General features: G+C 46.9%; 1 protein-coding gene across 1 annotated transcript; it reads right to left on the bottom strand.

Annotated features, from left to right (window-relative positions):
- Positions 1–20522: 20522 nt before the first annotated feature.
- LOC119378727 (H/ACA ribonucleoprotein complex non-core subunit NAF1) lies at positions 20523–22767 on the bottom strand. The gene has a single exon (XM_037647761.2). The coding sequence runs from the start codon at positions 22330–22332 to the stop codon at positions 20662–20664; it is 1671 nt and encodes a 556-aa protein (XP_037503689.2). The 5' UTR covers positions 22333–22767; the 3' UTR covers positions 20523–20661.
- Between the last annotated feature and the right edge of the window lie 1619 nt (positions 22768–24386).

Below are 24386 nucleotides of genomic sequence, written 5' to 3'. Positions count from 1 at the left end.
TCACGTACCTCCTGGGGTGGTTCAGTGGCTTGAGCGTTACGCGACTGAACCGCGGTAGTGAGGGTTAATAACCTGGCCCCGGGAGCGGCGCGCAATTGGAGGATGACGCGCAAAAACGCTCTACAAGAGTTTCCCAGCCGGCCTCCACTGCTGGGCTGTAAATATTGTATATAGTGTTGACCCGTTGTTATAGTGTATTTATTGTGTATTGTAGTGTATTTATTATGTATTGTAGTGTATTTATTATGTGTTGTTAAGTTTCTGTTTGAGGGTAGAGGTTGGGTCGGGACAAACAGACAGACAACGCACTCAATTTGATCCTGAGGAGTTACACTACAGCCTAATGGGGGGATATTTTTTTTTTTTTGCCCCGTCCCGTATCATGATTGTTCATGAGACGACGTAGAGAGCCATGTCACGTGACCAGGAGAGGTGAAGGAACGTGAGCTTGGGCATGCTGGTAATCTACCCTAACCCCTATAGCGCACCGAAGAGACAGGAACACAAAGAAACAACTTGGACGCAGCGCTACGTCCACGTTGTTTTTTTGTGTTCCTGTCTCTTCGGTGAGCTATAGGTGTTAGCAGGAGAGGTGATTGGGGGGGGGGGGGGAGGGGTCAGAGGAGCTGCGCCACGCAGGCCACGTCACCAGCGCACCGGGATCTAACAGCTGAGCGGCAGTGGCGGCGACGAGCAGCAAAGCCAGAGCTTCGAGTTCAGCAAGTGCGACTCGTCTGTCCAAGAGGAGACCAAATTCCAGCGCCGTGAGCTCGGAACAGCAAACAGTAGGAAGGAGACCATAGAACAGAAGATAGATTATCCCAAAAGAAATCAGATAATCACAAGAAAAGGACAGAAAGGGATAGGAAATGTTACATAATAACATGAAAGGTAGAGAAAAGGGCAGATATATCATCGATGGGGATTTCGAATAGAGTGAGAAATCAATTGAGCCAGTTACACGCCTTGAAAACCGTTGGACAGCGATGGAGCGCGCGAGTGTGTGTGATCGGCTAGCGAGAACAAGTAGTGCCGTAAATCCGCCGCTAGATTTGAAATACGCGCGCTTGCTCTTCATTGGGCAAAGCAAGATCACGTGACCTGCGGGCTCAGACTGGCATTTTAGCGAATGCGTCGTGTCACGTCATCTTCCGCCAGCGCAGCCGGAATCCTGCCAAGGTGCGCTCCTTGTTCGTCTGTCCGAGCCAGCGAAGCAACAGCGTAATGCCAGCATTTGGAGTTCGAAAGAAAAAGTGGAGTCGAAACGGCAGCGCCTTGCCTCGGCTTATGACAATTAATGTAAGTCTCGTATACGGGACAGCATGAGAGGATCTCACTTACGTCTACGGTTATCAAGCCGCGTCCGAGGCTGCATGCCGCCAAGATGTAAGCGCTGCTAAGCATGCTTTGCGCTTTCGGTTAAGATCCAGTTGTTTCGTCTTTTTCTCTCCCCGTCACTTCTATAGAAAGAAATGTGTTTTACCTCCTTTTTCTTTCTCTCATTTCTTATTCCCCTGGCCGTTACTTTTAGTCTACATTGGCCACCAAGCAGCTGATCACTATTATATTCCTTCTACCGTAGTTGTATTCACTTTCCCGAGAACCCATGATTTACGTTACCGTAGTAAGAAAAGTGCGCCCGTGTATCCTTTAGTCGTTACGAATATTTCGTCTTTTGTTCGGTACTCATTCCCAGCTCGCGACGGACGCAACAGCCACGCGAGAGCAGCCGATAACCACACGAAACACGAGCGCGAACTTCGCTGGCAGGTGTGAAACGCCGTAATAAGGGTCCTACCATTCGAAATCAGCAAAACCTTGGTATCGCGGACATTTTGACGTCGAAATCGGCAGAAATGCTAAAGACAGCTCGAAGAGAGTTGACGGTGAACACATGGGGGGGAAGGTCATCCAGAGGTCTCGGCCATAATTTTAGTTCGAAGTTAAGAGGGTGACGAGTTCGAATCCCGTTTCCACCCTCATTTTTTTTTTTGTTCTTTTTTCTTTTTTTCTTTAACTTCTACTACTTAAACACGGTTGCATGTAACAGATTGTTAACGCCTTGGCAGTTCCCGTTAATCACTGACGAGGCACCTAACTTGTATGTACTGCTGCGAGGCGTCAGAGATGAACACAGTACGCATGAAAGACGATGTCTGGTGATCTCTCGTGCAGACTGTGCTACATCTTGTATGCTTGCCTCCGAGTGCGTTACATACATTTTGAATATATTCTGCAACGCCTTTTCATCCCGTGACTATACTCTTTGTGTAATCAAAGTTCGACTCTCTCCTTCACCAGAACAGGAGGCCTCCCTGGTGCCGTATCTGACCAATGCCTCCCAAATTAATCTCTCAACTGCATCCTGATCGTCATCTCTGAAGCTGCAATCGAAGTTGAAGGAAAGCGCCAATGCAAGGAGTAGGCAAGACCTAAAAATTTAACGGTAGCACTTGAAGGAGACTAACTCAAGATCTAAAGATGTTTACAGAAATAAGAACTCGAGATGTTTGGAGAAGTAACTTGCATTAGTGTCCAATGTGGTCTTAATACTAATTTAGGCAATGTGATGAAGTAGTGTGAGCAATGGCAATGCTTCTTAATTTGCAAAATAAAAATGAATGTTTCCATTTCCCCATAACGCGCGATAGACGCGTTCTAAGAATACAATGACAATTTAGCTACGGTTGGGTGTTGCGTATACACAACGATACCTTTATGCGATTGGACAGTAAGAAAACCCTTACGACATCCTGTGCGTGTGCCCTCAATGACAACTATTGGTGCGTTTTTGCTTGGCTGCTGCTTGTGCGGCACGTGCGAGAGCAGACGACGCAGCACTACGTGCGTGACAGCTTTCTGTGCCCACGTCACCAAGCTTCCTACACAGTGACGTCACTGCCCAACTCGGCGCCCAGGGCCCGTATTCTCAAACGATCGCAAAAGGCGATAGTATCGCGTTTGGTGACGTAGAATTTGATGCGTTCAATGAGTAAAAAAAAAACACTTGCCTGTGACGTCATTGCTGCAACTGGCCGTTGGTATTACGAATGTCTCACAACACAGGAGCAACACAGGAGTGAGCGCGAGCGCAGAGCAACCCGAGTGCGGCGTTTTCGAGCGTGTGCTGCTGCTTCTACGCAGTGGCCAGGCTTGGCCGGCTTGGCTGTGGCTACGTGAAGTATAAAACGTGTTGAAAGTGCTTTCAACGTTTTTTTGTTCGATTATTTAATGCACAGTATAATACTTAAAGAATGCAACTTTGCGTGAAACGTATTTTCGTTGAGAGTTTAACATGGCGTACTCGGAGAGTTCAGCTGTAGCGTGCCGCCGCAGCGACATCGTCTCAAGATCTCAACATGTTGCCGGCTCGCGATAAACCACGCGAGCAACGCACGGTTCATGTTCCTGGGACGTTCAAACCACGAAAAAACACGCGCTGGCAAAGAACGAATGCTGATAACACCCCAAGGTACTGCTCGATGAAAGCATCAGCGTAAAAAATGCTGTGTATATCCACCGAGCATTGAATACTAGAAGCTACCGCCTACGTCACTGAAATGCTAGACTTCACCACGAACCGACGGTTAACGGTGCCTTCGTGTATTGCAAATATGTCGAGAGCACCGTCGAGCACCATGACGCAAAATTGACGTCGGCGGAATTACCAGATGGCGCCCTTACTTTTCCGGTTTGCTCAATAGCCACTCAGCGAGCACCAAAGGCGATACTTTTGCGATTGTCGCCTTTTGAGAATACGGGCCCAGAAACCGAAACCAAAAAGCATTGTTGAGGCGTTAATTGGACGGTAGTCGGCGACGATATGCAATGGCGACTAAAGTCCCTCAATAAATTCAAAAGTATCGAAAAGCTTTCATGAAGCCGACGGCGCCCGCGATAGGCTGATCTGTGACACGTGACCTTGCCCCGCCATGAAGGTTCCCGCGCCCCGGGAGGAGAGCGCTCGCTTCCCCTGTTCCGCTATGCACGTTGTGCGGTGATTTCGTTCTGGAAGGTCCGATATGCCTTGTTGCTGCGCGTTTGGGTGCCGGACGGAAGACGGCAAGAAGTTATTTGAAGAAGTTAAATGGAAAAAGCATAAACACAGCATTAAAAATCCACGCGGTGATTCAAGGTTACGTAGCGACGTTGCTCATATCAGGAATACAACCGCACACGCACACACAAGGAGCCTTGGCGAAGAAATTTAACTACACCATGGTGTTCCGTGCGGTTAGGTCGCGTTTGTAACACGAACAAATTCGAGAATCGGCCAGGACGCGATCAATAACGCCGCTTTGGAATGTCACGACACTTGCGTTGACTCGTAGCACAGAACAGCAATACACACCCAAGTGGTCAGGCAATCGCCGCACGCGAAGACTGTTGGCGCGCTCGTTTCCACCAAATTTTAGTTTCCACACACGTGCGCAGGATGTTTACTTTCAGCGAGGATCGCGTTTCAGCAACGCCATGTCGAAATTTTTTCGGTCCAGATGGCTGTCAGTCTTTTTATTTGGATGCACTCTTCGACCGACGTGACCGCTATATGTACACAACACACTTACGAGCAAGAAAGGCGTAGAGCAATGGGATTAAGCGCACGCAGTCACCAAGGTACGGCCAACACAGCGACTATCTCTTCTAGTTCACTATAACAGCGACCAAGGCAGGCGCTATGGGAGCCATGGGCGGGCGCGGATAAACTCGCCTCGCGTTGTCTTCGGTCCCGGCTCGTCGTTGTTTACCGTCAAGGGCTTCGACTATTTGTGATATGAAAGCAAATCAACACGACTCAGTTTTTTTCTTAACTATATGCAGCTAATTTAGATTGCAAAATGCAATGTAATACGAGCGCGAATAAACGAGATGTAAACATGCCAAATGTAGGCGATGAAACATTTTTTCCGCTCTCTTTTTCAATGTTTATTTGAAATAAAGGCACAGCTTTAGCATTTTGGGGCCTTATTTCGGCCTTCATCACAGTCAGGCATCAGTAGCTTTTATTTCCTAGCATGTGCAGATATTTTTCCACCAGCTGAATGCCGTGCTTTAACCTGGGCGTCGTCTGCTACAGGAACTTTCTAGGTGGCGCGCGCGGCAGATGTCGCTACCTTAAAAATTATGGAGGGACCTTAATGGCGACAGTCAAGGCACAAACACGGACTCAGAGCGCGAGCGCGAAGAGCCAAAGGCGACGACCCACTAGAAGGCTATAGAGAGCGCAACCCATTACTTATTAAAGGCAATTCGCTACAATTTCCCCGTATACGAAAAGGGAGCCGTCCGGCGACCTAACAGCTCGTCACTATGAGTGGGTCATAGTAGGCCTTGAGGCGCGTCACGTTGACGATGTCGCGCCCTCGACGGCGCATGTCCGAAGATGGTTCGATGGGTTCGATCACGTAGTTGACCGGGGATGTGCGCTCGACGACCCGGTAGGGGCCTTCGTATTTCGGCAGTAGTTTTGTAGAGAGGCCAGTTGCAGTGGTAGGGACCGAGAGCCATACGAGCGCTCCAGAGAGGAACGTGGACTCAGAAGTGGTGGTTCCACCGCGAATGCTCTTCTGCCGCTCTTGTTCCTGCGTTGTAAACGTCTTGGCAAGCTCGCGACACTCTTCCGCAAGCCTGGCTGTGTCAGATATCGGCGCACACTCAGTTGAATCCGGCTTGTATGGGAGTATCGTGTCGATGGTGTGCGACGGGTGCCTTCCGTACAATAGGAAGAAGGGTGAAAAACCAGTTGTGCTTTGAGGGGCGGTATTATAGGCGTAGGTGACGAAGGGCAGAATGGCATCCCAATTTGTGTGATCGGCGGCGACGTACATTGAGAGCATGTCGCCGAGCGTGCGGTTAAAGCGTTCGGTGAGCCCATTCGTCTTCGGGTGGTAAGCAGTAGTTTTGCGGTGAACAGCACGGCACTCTTTTAGAATTGCTTCGACGACTTCCGACAAGAAGACACGGCCTCGATCGCTGAGAAGCTCCTGGGGTGGACCGTGACGCAGCATGAATCGGTGTAGCAGGAGGGAGGCAACATCGCGCGCTGTAGCCGCTGGGAGAGGTTTCGGCGTATCGCGTAAGGTGGTCAACAGCGACGATGGCCCAGCGGCTACCAGCCGATGTCAGAGGAAGTGGTCTTCCTTAATTTTAAAACGAAGGCCTTAGATGCCTCATCAAACGCGAAATTTGACCGTCGGCGTTTCGTGGCGTCGGAGACGAGTGATGCAAGCAACCATTATCACGTGATGACGCCATAATGATGTCACATATCGCCAAAATTTGTGACGTTATCATGACGTCATCACATGACATCGTAGCTTGATCAAAGGTGGTCCGATCACGGAGGCAATGCAAAACCCGGTGAGATGCCTCGGATTTTGAAAAAGAACATGGCTTTTGCCTTCGGGTCGTGTTAGGTGAATGCATAAGGGGCTCTGTGAGTTTTCATTAAGGTTCTAAGCAAAACAGGTTTAGATGGTCGTCTTTAGAGCACATGTTACGGTGTAAAATCTTTCTCGAGTAGTACACGTCTCAGCACACGACAGTGTGTGTACAGTCGTCATTGTACTGCACAATATTGTAACGCACAGTTCAAAAACACACTCGTAATAAACTAATGAAGTTGGGGCGAACTTGTGCCCGAGAAGGATACAGCTAAAACGAAGTCTCCTAGCAGTCCAGAGAACAGTCCTCTTTTTCTTCAAAAATCTCCACCTCTTATTCTCTTCCTTATCTCGTGAAAATCTCCACATCTTCTTATTGATCGCAAGCAGCTGCTATTGCCTTGGTCACGCAGGCACGTGCTCTTCCCACTTTTTTTACTTTTGTTCGCACCAATGCCGCAAACAATTCGTAGTGCGTAGGGATCGGCCAGCATCTGTCATCGCACCCCCCTCTTTCTCTTTCTCTCCCATTTCCCTGTACGCCCGTAGCAGGCTAGATACCCGCTTGCCTGGCCGACCTCTCCTCCTTTATCGACATTAAAAATTGTCTTATTTTTAGCTGAAGCACCTTCACTGAAAGTATCCTCCAATAAATATTTAGGTTTAACATATTAACGAGTAACTTAAATTCTGGTACTTGCAGATAAATAATATCTGCTCTGCCGCTTTCCGGAAACTGTTTTGCTTTAGCCTGCCCCGTCTTGTGTTTAACTTCCCTGCTACTTTTCCTTAATTAGGCTAAAACTTGAGTACACTTCCATATAGTTCGGGAGCCTCACGCAAAAATTAACGTTAGGAACATTTGTTCGCAGGGTTCCCCATCGGGAGGGCTCCCCGCCCCGTCACGCGATAAGCGCGCGCGCACGGGCGACCACGACCTGTAGGGAGGCGCTCGCGCAACGCAACGAGCGGAGCGACGACATTTAAAGCGCGCCCTTCGCGCTATCTTGCTGGTGATAACTAGAACACGTGCCACCGAGCTCGGAGTACCGCCAGCGGTATATGGTGTATATAAATAGCTCGCCGTTAGACTGCCGAAGAACGCACGTTTTGTGGCCGAATACAAAACGTACGTTCTTCGGCAGTTTAACGGCGAGCTATTTATATACACCATATTATTGGAAAGAACGTGTACCCAGCCTAAAGCGTTACGCCCAGACGTTTATTCCCCATAACCTCTGAATTTTTGGCAGAGCTAAAGCGTGCAATCTATTCCTGGCAACAAAATTATTACGTACTGCAAATACTACATTGTTCCAGATTTTACATTCAGAAGTTTCACCGAATCTTTGCTGCCTTTATTTTGTCATCAAGTTACGAGCCGATGAGGCGTGACAATGTTTTTAGACCAGTTTGTGCAGGTGGTATTGGGTTGGTGCATCTCTTCATTAGACTATTGGTATCCCGTTTTTTCTATTTTCGGGACTGCGATCATCCGCTGCTTCGAACATTTTTACAAGTGAATCTCGTCGAGGTTTTACCAAGTTTAGTGGTATCTGCTAATTGTGTCTCGCCTCCCTATTTGCAAGGATTCATGCGTGAAGTGTATGAATCAGTGCGGTTTTTGACAGTAAGATTCGCTAATGACTATTTATTCTCTAGTTCACGAAAAGATCTATATAATGCCTTATTAGATATGTTGCTTCCTGCACCTTTGTACCGCTCACTATATGCTGGATTGCCTGGACACGACGTGCTTGTGCGTGTGAAGAAAATGCCTATTTCACCAACATCCAAGACATTCTTCTACAAAATGCATACACAGACGCTGCCTGTGAAGACCTGGTTAAGCAGCAAAGGCATCTTTGTATCTTTCGTTAACTGTCGCCTCTGTGAAGTTCCGGAAACTATAGAACATTGCTTCATCAGCTGTAAAGACGCCATACTCTTCTGGGACGTTCTATAAAGGGCTTTTAAAAAACAACTCGATTTAAATTCGTATAGCATACGTTATCTCATGCCACCCAAAAGCCATTCTATGCCTGTTGACATGCTATTACTAATGGGTATGCACAGTTTATGGAAAACTCGCATGTTAGACAGGCATGCGGAACCCATGGTATCATCGCGGTTGCATTTCAGCTAAAAGACTTTTACGAACAGTTAGAGTTTCAACCGGACTAGTATCCACTCTTCATGAAATGTATAGCTTTAATACCCTTTTAGGACTTCTGTGTAACGCTTGTACGCTGGTTGAGGCCGCCTTGAGTATTTTCTTCGCTATGTATGCTAGTTACACACATTTGTAATAAATACCATGAAAGAAAAAAAGACGTTTCGTGGTCGAGTCGTTTAGCGCCGCGCGCTGTGGAGCGAGCGGTCGTGGGTTCGATTCCCAGTGACGGAACTTTTTTATATTTTTTTTCTTTATCATCTGTTAGTGTACATTTTTACAACGTCATATCCGTGACGGAAATACGTCAGTAAAGTCCTGGTGGGCCCCGGCATAAAACACTGTCGTGTTCAAAATGAAAATGAAGCGATAGCGTGCTTCTCACAATGCCCCCCGCCCCCCTTTGGTTCTTGGCTTTTCGGGAGTAAAGACGGGAATTAAACAGTTCTTGTAATGCAACATCAAGGGTCCTTGGTCGCCATTATCGTCAAAAAGCATGCGTGGCCATAACCCTGCTCTTTAAACAATGACGTGAGAGGTTCGACTGAGTAAAAGTATGGGGCAGACTTTTCGCCCCCCTAGGTGGGGGAGGGGGTTTGCGGTCGCCCCCCTCTGCCCTCCTCGTGCGCACGCCTATGGTTAGGAACCTGGAAAACATTCAGAGAAAAGCAATGATATGTATTTACAGTAAATTTATATGGCTGCCGACCCCCCCCCCCCCCGTGCATTACTAACCACATTGAATTTTTAAAACCTCCGCTGTTAAAAATTCAATCGTAGGCAGAAACTCGGCGCGTATGAGCCAAAGTGGGTATGTGCCCAGCAGCTCCTAGCGTAGCATAGCCATGTCTGCGTCGGTTCTTGTGTGGCACCTGTGCTCTGCAACATTTTTTGACAGCGTTTGATAATAAGATTCTTAGTGTACTTGACGACAGGGTTTTCATGAAGGCTTTTAGATATGTCGATGATTTTTTAATCATTTTAAAGGCTAACACCTGTTTTACTTTTGACCACTGCGTTACTACATTTTAACCGCTTTTCAACATGGGCAAGATTTGACCTTTGCCCATGCACTTCCATCGGATGGATCCATCCAGTTTTTAGATTTAAGGTTGCGTCATACTAGAGATCATGTCTGTTGGCAGTACAGCCTACATGCGCAAAAAGATTTACTGCCTTATGATTCGGCGCACTCCCAAGTTAGTAAAAAGAGGTATTACAAAACTATGTCTGGAGTCGGCTCTGGTGAAGTCGTGCATGCACACGATGCACAGGGGCGTAGCCAGGGGCGGGGGGGTTGGGGGGTTCAACCCCCCCCCCCTCCCGAAAATTTTCAGTTTTGCTTGGGTATATATACACGCGCACATACAAACGCACGCACGAACATACATAAAGTATGGTTGACCCCCCCCCCCCCCCCCGAAAAAAATTTCTGGCTACGCCCCTGACGATGCAGGCCAGCTTTGAAGTACAACAGAGATGCTACGGGCAGCCGGCTACCCGTGCATGGCCCTTGGTGCTATCTCCCAAAACATTTTGAAGATGCGAGGCATGAAGCCGCAAAGCACTAGCGACGCACAATGAGTGGGACCTGAAGTGGTACGTACCATACATTCACAGGTTGTCCCACAACCTTAAGGAGGTTGGCAGGAAACAGGGCGTGCCAGTCGTGCTCTCCGCCCTTCGAAAGCTGGGCGTCTGTGCGCACGCGCATGCCAATAAAAAAACACGAAAGTAAAGCGTGCCCTTACAGAAGTAACTGAATGTTTACTGTACATTGATATAAGAGAGTTTGTACAATGTATATTGATGTCTGGCAGCTATAGCACCGTTTAACGTGGATGCACCCACTTTGATGATTAGTGGCACATCTCCATCCCGACGAATGATTAAACAAACTCTTGTGGTAGCTGTAGTAGTTAACGGTGAAAGCGTAATCAGAGAACCAGATGTAGCCAGAAGAGCGTCGCATATATTGGACGCAGAACTTGGTCGCCATCCCGCGGCATGTTAAAGTGTGATGAACACCACGGCCGGAGTAGAGGCAAACGCAAAGCGCGTCGAGCCGCCCCGGTAGCCCGGCCGCGATTTTTCTCGGGGCGAGCGCGTGAGCGGGGAACGCGGTGTTACAGCGGAACTTTTTTTCTTTGCCATCTGATCGTGTAAATTTTTAGACGTCATTTCCGTGACGGAAATACGTCACTGAAGTCTATATATATATATATAGGTGGACCCCGGCATAAAACACTTTCGTGTTAAAATAAAAGCAGGGATGCCAAAAGAAACATGCCTAGGCCACATGTGAAGTGCGTCATCGGCGTCGTGTATACCATGCCGCTATCGTACGGCGCGCGTTGACTACGGAAACGCTCTTTCTGCGATGAACGCTGAACTATCAGCTCACAAGGAACGACAACGCGCCCTCGCCTGCGGGAGAGAACGCCGACGCAGGCAGCGTCTGCTGGCGAGTTTCTTGATTGAAAAAACCGACTGCTCGCGCTGCACAACAGTTCACCGGCAACTCCGATGGGAGATTTCTCTTCTGCGTAGTTCAACAATAAAGATTCGCAGCGTGGACGTTAACTAAAAGCGGACTGCGGGTCTCTGTGTCTAATGTTTCCTCTGTCTCTCATTGCCCATTAGCGGTGATTTTGCTGTGTGAAACACCGGCGCACACTGCATGCTTCACCATTCCGCAGGTTTCACGTTAGTGGAGCTGTTAATTTCATTATAGAGCCAACGGTCCGGAATTGAGCGGAACTGTTTAAACGGACCGTTAGTCCGTGCAGAGCGAACAGAAAACTGTCACCATCATGAACCGGCACCCGCTCTCATCGTCCTCTTCGCTCCCAGAACACGTGCGCCGCTTTGTCCGGCGTGGGATGCAATAACTCTGATGAGCGAGAGAACGAGTACAGATAGAGAGATACTGAATAGGATTGAGAACTGGCCAATCTGGTAAGGACTCATAGCGGGTGCAAGCAAAGCAGCGCAAAATGAACGACGACTAAGAAAGTCACGCAGAGGACTCTTAAATGTTGTGTCCACTCTTTCTTAGTCCTCCTTCATATTGCGCTGCTTTGCTTGTACCCACTAAGAAAGAGAAAGCGAGAAATAGAGAGAGAAGGTAGAAAAAGAAAGAGAAACAATTAATACACAAAATTTGAGAGAGAGAGAAGCAAACACAAAAAAGAGATAGAAAAAGAAATAGAGAAATAAACACAGAGATATATAAATAAAAAGAAAGGAAGCGAGAAAGAAAGGGAAGAGAGAAAACAGAGAAAGAGAAACAAGGCTTCGCACCACTAGTGTGCGCAAGCTGCCTTAATTTTTTGCTGGCATATGCTCATACCTGTGATATTACAGTCGACTGTGTCACAGTCGTATTGCAACAGCAAGCACACTGCTACTACACAGCCCCGGCATCGTCCACATTTAGTCCATGCTCCTAAATCGCCTCACATGTATACTGGCTACATAAGGCTCTTACCTTCTTTGATGAATAACAGTGCAGCCCTTGACAAACTGCACACAAGGCATATGGGGTGTTTCAAGAATTGTGTCCGAAATTCCTCAAAAATTAATTAGAATTAAATTCAGTTTTGATTAGCCGAGACATGCGGTCGGGTTAAATGGGAGAATTCAAACCCCTTCCTGCGAAAAGCACACTGGCATTCTCGGATTTCCGAAATGCGGCCTCTGGTAATTATTGCGAAGTAATTGTGACCAAATTCACCGCCGAAACCGAAGCGCCAAGGAGCGCAACTAGGAGATGACCGAATGACTTCACGGCAACAACTGCAGCGGTGCTAGTTCTTCTACATTACGTACTTGCACGATGCATGCTATAATCCCAAGTGCAGCCCGCACACACACGAAGCCAAGTCCGTCGATGGTTGATGTAATCATCGATGTATTTTTGAGTATCTTCGGACATATTTCTTGAAATACCCTGTATAATGCAACTGAGAAGCTTTACTGACATCAGTAACCGTTCGTCATTTACATATGCTGTATTAGAAAGCCAGAGTGCCGAGATGTATAGGCCAGAAGCTTTGCTTAACTCTGGGTTTTAGAGACAGTGATCTCACGGTAAACATTAGTGCATAAAAAGAGACGTCGTACAAGGATTGGCAGAGTACAAGGAAAACTGCAAAGAAAGATGTGGTAAATGGCCACTGTGTGGCTTCAATATGATGTGGCAACATGTCTACAATAAGCACAACAATTTAAAAGGCACAGGATAACTCAACCGATTTTAAGTACTTGGTAAGCAAGCTTGAGTATAATGGCCCGCACCACCAACTTGTTTCAGTAAGTAGAGTACTCAAGGACTGAAATGCGACATCAAAACATTTAACATAATGACCGATGTACACAATTTCTCAAGACAACCACATCATGTCGCTGGGAATCTGGCCACTCAATGTAGTGTCGGCTCTGACGTAAATGCTGAAGTTGAGATTACATCACATTTCACTCACCGAGCACTGTACACCACTCATTCGTAACTCAGCTTCAGGGCAAGTGCCTGTCTTATTATGATAACAAACAGTGTGATCGTCACTGTTCAGCGAGATACACATAATTTATTTTACCCTTAAAGACAGCCAAATTTCAGTTTTGGTCCTTGATGCTATAACGAGTCTCTGCAAGACAATCAGGGAATGAAATTGCTCCAATCTGATGTATAATTAATGCTAGCATCACTAATTACTATAAATTTTAGGCGTAAATCAAATGCATGCCCAAGAGCATGTGAAATTGGAGCCATATCACAGTGGGTGTGATCTGATCAGCCATATAACATGTGAATACTAAAAGTTTGGTGGCATTGAAAAGCACGCACTTGTATTGGGAGGGATGAAACCATATGGCTGCTGTTGGTGTCGTCTCCTTGTTTTGATTGACAGTGTTGCACTGCACGCATCCTAGGAGACGAAAGGGGGCTCCCCACACTGTTCTGTCGTGCAGGACAGGAACATTCTGATACGTCTATGACCCATAATGATACTCTGAGTAGTGGCAAAACTTCAAGAAAGCCACAGGAGGCACTAAACACATCACACTTGCGACAATGTAGTGCTGTGGTGTCAACTAAGCCAAGTACTCCCGCTCACATCATAAACATATCAAGACATGTTCAAGGCTATTCGTGCCACTAATAAACAATGAGCTGTGCTTATGTATACGTAACAATCAAGCAGCACAAACAGAGTTTTTAGGAGACCAGTTCGACTAAGCAGTTTGTCTCAGAAATTGTATTGTACAGCTATTTTGGAACTATCCAACTCCTTTAAGCATTGTAACTCGTCAGTTCCACTGGCCCATCCTTTAGTGACAACAGCGGTGCATCAACAGAAAAAGTCAATGACAGGTGTGAAGAGAATTACAATTACAGGGATACCATCAATCAGCAAGAGAACCTTATCAACTTCAACTATAATCAGAAATGAGTTTCATGTGTTTCAAGGTAATCCTATATTTCAAAACAATGTTATGTTCCAAGAAATGTTATGTGTAAGCATATTCATTGTGTAGCTAAGCCATCTTGAGCAATCGAATTGGAAAAACAAAGAAACATGGAAACACGCCTTGAATTTTATGTGACACCATAGAAAGACTTACAAAATAGTACATTGTTTATTCTTTCCGATTCATAAAAATGTCATACGACACTCAATGAGAAACAATGATGCGACACACATCTCTTTTGCTTGCAAGAAACAATAAAGACAGCATGACACGTGCTTGTTGCAGCAATACATGCAAAAGTACAGGGTCTTTCCTTTTCAGGTGAACTATGGTAATACCCCGTTCTTACACGCTGAAGCAGATTTAACAAAATTATGTTAAGCCCAATATTACCCAAAAGTTTGTTCTTTTGTAATTGATAATAAACACAGGCACTACAACATTGATGAGCACTTCCTATCTCGTAAAAAAAAGTGATCAACATATATCATATCATTAAAAATCAAGTGGAATATCATGAAATTACAAGAAAAATATCAAAACATTAGGACACCAGAGAGCAAAAACACACCCCTCTCTAGTTTTCCCTCTTAAAAATAATGCCTCATTTTTACTTGTCTAACTTTAAAACATCTAAAAACCAAAAATGAAGGACCCCTTTGTGTGACAATGGGACACGCAAGTCCCACTTTTCTGACTGCAGGAAAAATTTTCTCCCACATCGCCCATTGCAATTGGCGCAACACTAAGTCACTCAATTTTTACCCAAGTCTTCGTAATCTTGAGGAAAATTCTTTTTCCACGTTTTCAAAGGGCAGAAGTAGTGTTACAATGGCGTTGAATTTCGATCAATTTTTTATAATAGCTTCTGAACTTTCCTCTTCCAGGTAGAAATAACCTATCAATCAAAATGCCGCATAGTTCCCTCTTTTTCTGGTTTTTCAGAGAGGTGAATTTGGCTTCCAGTCATCACATGTTTTTGTAAATTTGTGCAATAATTTGACCGATAAATGCATCAAAACACAACCCCCTGCGAAACTGCCACGCTCATCTCTCAGCGTAATTGCGGATATTGGTGGAAATATTTTTCTTGATATCATATACCTCTTGAGAAGTAGGCACATATTCAGGGGCAACAGTCGTACTTGACAATTTCGACAGCCAAAGCAAGGACAGGCAAATGGACAAAAAAATGGTTGGTGCATAAGCCTTACAGGAACAGACCACAGCACTATGACGGCTCACAAGACTCACAAGAGGTGCAGGTGCAGGTGGTGTGCTACTGCTGGAAATGAGGTCCGCACAACTTGTGAAGTGCTACTCTGTGCCACTTGTTTTGGCCTTTGCCATCCCACCCATTGATGCAATCTCGAGATGATGCCTAAATGAGACAGTGAGACAGTGTTTTCCCACTTTTTGAAAACACTCTCATGAGTCAGTGGGACATATGCGTCCCAGTTCTTTTCAGTAAACTACTGGCTTGAATTTGATGAAATTTGCTTGATACTATTTCTTTGTAGCTTACATCAATATACCACGGCCAGTTTTTATATCATCATGTCAAAAATATAGGCAAACCTACAAAGGGTTACAGGAACACTGAAGAGAAAAACAATTTTTCTCATGTTAGTAAATCACTCTTTCACGATGCCAAAAACACAATGCTTGCTGTGAGAAGATGCTTGGTTAACAAGAAAACAAGCAAAAAGAAAATGCAGGAGGCGACGTCGCCTTCAAGTTCCCACATTAAACACCGTGACGTCATAGATCTAGACTGTGTCTACTAGGTCACACATAGTTCCTAATCAGTAAAAACGAAGCACATTGTCCTCTGAGGAGGCCATAGACTTAACGTACCATGTTTCAAGAAATTTTGATGAGCCAGTGCCAACAAAATACGAGAAATATTCTCCGAAATTCGTGGCATCATGTGCGAAGATTTCAGAGCGAAATTTAAAAATGAAACTTTTACCTCGATTTCGTCCTCTTATCAATAAGCCTGTGATGGTGAAATTAACGACATTATGAGGACATCACAGTCCTCATAGTACAATTTATCCATATAAACCAATTCACTGTTTCACTTTAGTGTCCCTTTAAGGTCAACCTTGAGCACAACATATGAGTGCAGAAAACCTTGCACTACACACAATCTCAAGTCACAAAACAGTTCTGCAGAGGTCTGCAAGGTGGACGAATGGAATACAACTGACTGCAGCACAAAGCTACAAAAGAAAGTTGCATGCAAACAGTTTCCTTTGTGGCCTCGTGCTGCTGTTGTGTTGACAACAATTTTACATTTCATAAGATTCATACTAAGCATCACATGTTGTGGAATGCAATGCAACACTTGCATAGCACCACGAGGCATCTTTTGCGCTTATAGTGTCACAGTGTTCCCAACCACAACCGGCTCAAACGCCATAACAGCACAGATCGCCCAGCTTCCATGGGATCGAATGCACCGCTCTTCTTCAAGGGCTTGCCACTGGCGCCACTTTTCTGAATAGTTTGTCAGCTACTCTGCGGGCAGCACTGAAACTGAATCGCCAGCTGTTGTGCTACAACGACATGCTTGCACACCTGATAAAATTTTTCAATTGCACTGGCTGGCACGAATTAGGGCCAATATTAGTCACTTGGCTCCCAATGTCGATTGCCCTAACCTAAAGGTACATCGGTATTTACCTGACATAAAATAACATTGGAACTTGCATTTCGCTCCAATTAAAATATAGCATTATTACCACTCTTTCTACCTTATTTTTTAGCTGTAACAAACAGCGTTTTTGCCCATATGGCCCCTAGTTAAAGGGTTCGTAAATATCACAATAGCTTGCTCTTAAATTTTTATCAAGTCCACTTCTTCGTATTTTACAATGGAGAACCTTCAAATAACAAAACTGAATCACGTCTTATTAGAAGTTGCTAGTGAGTTCAACACGTGAACTGTGCATAAATATTCACTGCATACGTACATCTCTCGCTAGACCACTTTATATGCGGCCAAGGGCATGCCATAAAAGATGTTTTATACAGCAATAATTTACGTGACCAAACATGCAGTGTAGCATTATAAACAAGTACAACACATATTGCAAGCCTTCGACTACTTTAACACGGAACAATACCTTAAAGGAGCACCGACACCAAAATTTTGCATCTTGTTTTTTCTGTTGCGATGAGTAGTTAACGACCCACTTATCACGGCTGGAAAGCTCATTTGCTCGAACGCGTGACTGCTAATTATTTGGAGACGATTTTATAGCGCCCAGTCGCAGTTTCGGTTTCAGAGAGCGCCAAGGGAGGCGGGACCCAGAGTGGTGGCTATGTAAACATAGCTGGCTGCGTGAGCACACAAAACCGCATGCACATGAGCACCGCATCGACAATTCTTTTCAACAAAGGCCTCCTGGGTGCTGCTATATAATGCCCTCTGAGACGTTGATATTTCGTAGATGATACGTGTATGTCCACAAAAATCCATCCCACAGGTTATCTCGCCTTCGAAATTTTGTGTCAGTGCTTCTTTGAAAAAGAAAACATTTACGTTTTAACCCTACACTCATCTTTCAAAGCATCTTTTTTTTCTCACAGACATCAGTCACAAGAAACATATGAGAACTTCTGGTGTGCTCATCTTTTTTATTGTTCACTTTTAAAACGGCACGCAAGAGAATGCCATAATAGGACCTCTGACTATGGCTTATCCACAGTCAATTCCAAAATTCTTCGTGTAGCCAAAGGATGTTGGCAGCTGTCTGCAGATTACAGCCTCATGCGCATGTCTGCAGGGTTCTTCTTCTTCATTAATGGCGAGTATATTGAGTCCTTCATTATATCTCATCATTACTTCCTTCAACTATACTTTATCCTACGAGTCTATTTTTAGATTTTTCCCTTTTTTTATGAACACAAGGAAAGAAGTTATCACCAGCTGATTGTACTCATCTTGCATTACAGGGGTGAGATGGCTGAAGTTGATTTGGGAGCAGTTTTTGGAGCAGCAAAATTTCGATTTTGGAGCAGAAGAGCCCTGATTTGGAGCAGTTAGCGGAATTTTTGATGTCATCTCAGGAGCTTGAAAAACAGATTTGTAGCAACTTGGGGGGACAAGTACATATTTAAATTGGCCTAGGATAGACGTAACACTGAAGCAGAATTTAGAGAAAGTATAGCCAGGCATGAACTATACCTCTTTAAATACTATGCGACCTATCTAGCCAGAGTAAGAAACGCATGAAATAATTGAAAAAAGGTTCTGCAAACTAGGTTCACTTCATAAAAATTTGGAAAAAAAAACAACACAAAGAATGTGATTGCACAATTGCAATTACATAGCAGTAGGCCTTTTTAAGATCAGTGATATAATTTAGCAGATTACTGCTTTGGCTTTTATGGCAATAGCAATTATATGGACATTCTGAACAGGTTTTTGCAGTCGGCATCGCAGTCATGTTCCGTATAGTCCAAATCGATAACATACCCCGCGCATCATATTTTTTACCCTTGGGTAAAAGCGCGCGAGTGAGGGCGATAAACGCGGCTGAGGCAGAGATGAAAAGAGCCGACCGATCCCAGTTGCACGGAGGGCGCATGCAATAACGTAACACCGCATGCCAGGCCTGCCATTGATTGCTACTCATGCAGAGAGGAAGTGCGCCGCCCATCTTAAAGGAGCACGAAGGAACGCAAGGGAGGGGTGGGGGTCACTCGAGCAACAACTGTGGGCTTCGACTTTAAGGGTGCGGTCACGATCGCTGGCACGCGGGCTGTCTCGGCTGGCATCGCAGACGGCTCGTATACCCTTCTAAGTGCTGTGATCTCAACACTTCTCTCCTTTGAGCAGTCGTATTCTCTTACACCAGCATTTTGTAGTTACGCGAGATCGGGTCCATAAGTGTTAGTTAGCTGACAGCCTTACTTCGTATAATATTAGAATTTGATGCTATCGCGCGAATTCATTGCCTCACTTGCGGTGAAATGGATTTTTTTTTTGTAGATCTGCTTATTTAGCTTTTCGGGTTTCTCCAGAGCTTCCTGTTATTGTTTGTAAGGAGGACATCACAATAAGCGCCTTCAGCTCGGCCGCGCGGTTGGCACAGCGTCAAATCTACTGCACGCTTTCAACAGGCAAGAACAAAGGTGCGCTACCGCCGTTCGCTGCCCCCTCGTGCAGGACCACCTTCGAGAGTGTGGCGCAAGCGCCAAGATACCTCACCGCATTGTCTATCTCATAAAGCTATCTCGCACTGACTATCGTGTACAGTACTGCGAGCATAGCACCGTTGTCAGCGTACTGCACACTTTTATTGGGGAAGGACACAAAGGCGCTTTGCATCAGTCCGCTACCGGCTTCGGTGTGAAAAACCACCAGAGCATCGCAGAGACGTGCCACATGCAGGAGCTAGTTGTCGCTGCGTTGATGCAACAAGGGTGATGCCTCTCCCATGCACAGTATGTGCCGTAACGGTACAAACACTCCCACAGTAAATGCGTACGTAGGTGATGACGCGCAGCAGCGTCGACGCAAAAACCATTGCTACCGGAGAAACATGCTACGCACAACGAAGAAGCTGAGAGCCATTCCTGCGATGCATGCCACTTGATAGCACCAGAAGACACAGCCTAGTCAGAAGCAGCAGCATGCTCAGGCCACGGCAGAACATTTTTTTGGTGCCACGAATATTTACAACAACCCAGAGGAGGTTATGGCGGCATCATGGGAGCCCTCATTAGAAAGGTGCATAGAAACACGGCTGGGCGAGTCTACGCGTTTTGCGAACGTCTCATTTTCTTCGTATCCCAGGCGCTGCTATAGGCACAACTTGGAAAATCATGTTGTCAACTCAGCTTTTTTTCCAAACGAAGCTGACGTGGGCATCGAAATTCTGGCTTTCGAGGCTGTTTTGGAGCAGTTCGGCGCAATTTTTGCGATTTTCATGCTTTTGGAGCAGCTTGGCGCAGGAAAACGGAATTGTATCAAAAATGCACAATATGCGCAGCTGTCTCACCCCTGCTTCTACTGTAGCTTCAAATTGATATGCAGGACACTAGCCTTTCATTTTCTGTTTTGGTAAACCTGTGGTGCGATCTTGTACGCGTTCCAAAATAAGCACGGAGGCGTGGCATTACATTCAGCCGCACATGACTGCACGTGAGAGGTCAATGCAGGGCCGTGATGTCTGTAGCGGTTCACATGGGCCATTCGCGTGCGGCTGGATGTAACGCCACGCCTCCGTGTTTATTTGGAATGCGTACAAGATCGCACCACTGAGCACTGATGCACAATAAAAGCCCTTTGCATTTGCTAAAATAATATTGCAAACATTGAAACTAGCTCAGCAGAATGCTGAAGGAAATGACACCGAGCAAGTGATGACTAGCACAATGCTGCTCTTGTACGCTTCGTCCCTGGCAGCAAAAGGGACGAACTAGAACAGGCAGATTGGAGTAGAAACATCACTGCTGGTCTGAAGTTCAGTAGGTAGTGTTTCAAACATCAAGGTCTTGAAATCACCACATGAAAGAGTCAGGCATGATTACATCACTGTTATGAAAACTGAGAAAGTATCTTCAATGGAACACATGAACCACACCGAGAACAACAGTGTGTTATGCCACCGTCCCTTAGCGTCTCGGTGGTGGTGTGGCGAGAATTCGCTGAAGGTCCGGCACAGGGTCGTACAAGGAGACCCTCTGCCCCGTGCTGTTGTAAACAGGCGACGGTAGAGAATTGGGATCGTGCTGGCTCGCTGCACCAGCCTGCTGGTAGCTCAAACTACCAGTAGGCGTGTTGGCATGTAGTCCGTGGGGATTCGGGAAAGCTGCTTGAGGATGGGAAGGAGGCGGCACTGCACGACCGAAGTTGGGAGGTGGGGTTCTCAAGTCTGGAAACATAGGAGGCCTGTTAGGCCATGGCCCGCTGTGCTGCCAGGGCAAAGAAGGCGGTGGGGTGTTCCAAACGTTTGGGACCCTATCGTTGCCCTGCGGGCTCGCAGGCCACGACGGAGGCGGTGGTGGGTTAGGCCGAAACCTCACCGGCGAACCGTGACCGGGCCAGCGCTGCTGCGGGCTCCACGAAGGTGGCCACTGAGGCCTACTGCGATTATTGTAGAACTGATCGGGCCTCGGAGGTCCCTCGTTGTACAGATGCGCAGCCCCATTGGCTGACTCCGGTTGCGGCTCTCTGTCGCCCCTGGGCACACCTCTGCCCCTTCCCCGGCCTCTCGAAGCACCGCGAGGCCTTTGGTCTCCACCAGCAGGATCGGCTTTGTTGTTGAACGAAGCGGCCCGCGCAGCGCGCAGCTGCTTGCGAACCTCGCGTTCCTGCTCGTCGTCCGAGAAGTCCAGGTGTTCGGGCGGTGGCTCGTTGTTGTTCTCCCACGAGGCGTCCGAGCCGCGCTGCTTGCGGATCTCCGACTCGAGCACGTACTGCGTGACGTCCGCGTGCAACGGGGCGTACAGCACCGGCTCGCCCGGCTCCAGAGCGCGCTCGGTCAGCTCCTGGGCAGAGTTGAAGCGCACCGCGTAGTAGGGCGCCGCCACGGGGCCCAGCACGTCGAAGACGCGCCCCAGTGCCGTGCCATCGGCCCGGAACAGCACCGAGTCCAGGTCGAGCACGGGCTGACCCGGTTCGCTCTCCACCACGAGCAGCTGGTCGACGGCGTGCTTCACGTGGCCCGCCTGCCGGAGCTCGGTGCGCGGCAGCGTGATGTGCAAGTCCTCGATGGGAGGCAGGTCGTCGATGTCGAGCTCGCCGGGGGTCTTGATGCCGCGGTTTCGGGGTCTGCCACCGCCGCGGCCCTGAAACCGTGGCTTGGTCGTCGTCCGCTGGCCGCCGACTTCGCCGCCGTCCGAGCAGCAGTCGGAGTCGTCTCCTTTGGTGGCGCCGCGCCGCATCGGCGTCACGACTTCGACGTCACTGTCGGAGGACGAAGAGGACGACGTGCTGTCGCTTGACACGTCCTCTTCGTTGTCTCGGTACGATACCCGAGGCGTTTTGGAGAGCACTTGCGCGTTCCTGGGAGAGCCCGCGCTTCCATCCACCACATCTTCGGGCTGATTTTGCGCGTCGGTGTCCATGGATGAACACGGCACCGCTGCATCGTCTTCGATGCAGTTGGCGACACGGCCCACGATATCACGCATCAAGTCTACGACGTCTCGCTCTGCGCCGTCGCTGTCATTCGATGATTTACCTACGTTGTCGCGCAACTGCGACCAAGTTAACTGTTGTGAAATCCCCCGACTCAATGTTGTTGTTAGAACCAGTCCCGTCAACCAAAGGCTGCTCGCCATCAGCTTGCATTGTAATGTCTACAGGGATGCCGTCGTATGCAGACGATGCAGGCGACAATTGACATGCCGTTTCCTGCGGAACGACGTCCAAGTGCCCGTTGCGTCCGCTCTGCATTCCCACTCCCACCTGCGAATCAACGTCGCTCAACGAAGGTTCGCGACCGTTGCATGACACGCCAGCTTCGAGATACGTCTTTTCGGTTTTCTCGGCATCAACACACGACTCTTTCGTACCGTTGAATTCGTGATCGGCGGGTAACTCCTCGCTCGCTGCATCCATCTCTGCTTTTGCTTCAAAGAACGAGAAGGCGATCGATGTGATGACAGGTCATTCAATCCCCGCACACCTGAAAACAACTTGAGCTTTGTGGCGGGCTTGCATTTGTTTCCCTCCGGACAAACACGTGGTTCTCGAAGAGGCATGGCAACAAACTCGACTTGGCTCGAGTGCGACTTGGCTCGATTGTACACTTTGTGTGGTAACTCGAGCGATTGTATTTCTGCTGCTATTTATTACTACATCACAATTTTTTTTTTGCCTGCCGTTTAGCTTTGTAAAACTGGCAGTTCAATAAAAGGGCAAGAGCTTTGCATAGCCTCAGAGATCGTTGTGCATTGTGCTTAGCTTCATTGCAAGCATCACGAAGGCAAAAGCTTCGATTACCTTTACCCCATTTACCATTATCATTTAACATTACAAATAGCGCACGAACCTTGTGCTCGAACTCAACTGCAGGGTGTCTTAGGGAATGTTTCCAAATATCCTCAAAAATATGGGCAAAGCGATATATTTGCTCGCTGCCTTGATGCATTTTATGTGGCGGCCCACATTTTAGGATGACTAAACACATCACTTATGGCAGTAATTGAAGAAATTAAAATAACGTTTTAATTGGTGGAGACTCGGGCGAAATGGGAGAATTGGAGCCCTTGTTACGAAGAACCCATTGTCGGTTTCAGATTTCCAAAAGGTGGCCGCTGGTAATTTTAGCTGAGTCATGAAATTCGACCAATTTCGCCAGCGAAACCGAAACGCAGAAGAGCGCAACTGCACGTGGCTTCCAGAATGAGCGAGCGTCGTTAAATTTAACTACAGTAAATTCAACCATCGGTCGACTTCGTGTGCGGTCACTCTGGTCGTCTGCTAGTAGTGATCGTCAGCGCTTGTTTCGGTTTCGGCGGGACTTCATTCCCTCATTTGACACGACCGCCTGTCTACACTAATTAAAAATGCCATTAATTTAATTTCTTTAATTCGTGCCCCAAATGATGTCTTTAGTTATGTTAACATGTGGGCCACCACAGAAAAAGTAATTATGAAGACTGCAGCAAGCAAATATCGCATTTCCCTTATTTTTCAGGATTTTCAGACACATATTTTGAAACACCCTGTACATCTCGATGTGGTGTTCTCTGGCAGTGTTCCTCTTTGACCACTCGGTCACTGTAACTCGGTTCAGCTAGGTTTTCTGTTGCTCCGATCTCAAGAGGGCTTCATATTACTGCATGCCAAGACGAACGCCGGTGTGATGAGGCGATTTTATGTGTATACCTATGTAATCCATTGGCGTAGAAACAAGTGAAAAAAAAATCGCTGGAGCTCTCATTGGACGATGGGTTTGTTGTGCCCTCTCCGTGACAATGTCACAATATGTCCAGCATGGTGAACAAAAATTTCTCTTCCCCCTACACTTTTCGTGGTGCCCGCACTGGCATACCAGTCTAATGTGACATATCCATGATAGTGTAGTGATGAAAAATAGATGAGCGATTTGCATGAAACACAGAGAAAACCCACGAATAAGGAAGCAAAGTTCAACAGCAATGTGCACGTTAACGAGTTAATGCCCTCCTTGTACCGTGCCTTACGACTACTACTGTACAGACGAAAATTTAAATTCACAAGTGGCCACACAGGCGATGTCATTTTCTATTCTTGAGTGCTGTCATCTTAGGCGTTCACACGTGATTCCTAGTTTTGTATGTCACGAAGTTCAATTAAGAATGTAATGAAATGACATGTGCGTCTATACAGCCATTACAATGTGCATGGT

This window comes from Rhipicephalus sanguineus, unplaced genomic scaffold (genome assembly GCF_013339695.2).
Source record: "Rhipicephalus sanguineus isolate Rsan-2018 unplaced genomic scaffold, BIME_Rsan_1.4 Seq948, whole genome shotgun sequence".
NCBI classification, from domain to species: Eukaryota; Metazoa; Arthropoda; class Arachnida; order Ixodida; family Ixodidae; genus Rhipicephalus; species Rhipicephalus sanguineus.
The sequence above is the reverse complement of the archived record's forward strand: the minus strand, read 5'-3'. Positions and strand labels throughout refer to the sequence as shown.

Coding starts and splice junctions, on each gene's coding strand:
- LOC119378727 (XM_037647761.2), bottom strand. CDS start 22,332: ATGGCGAGCAGCCTTTGGTTGACGGGACTGGTTCTAACAACAACATTG.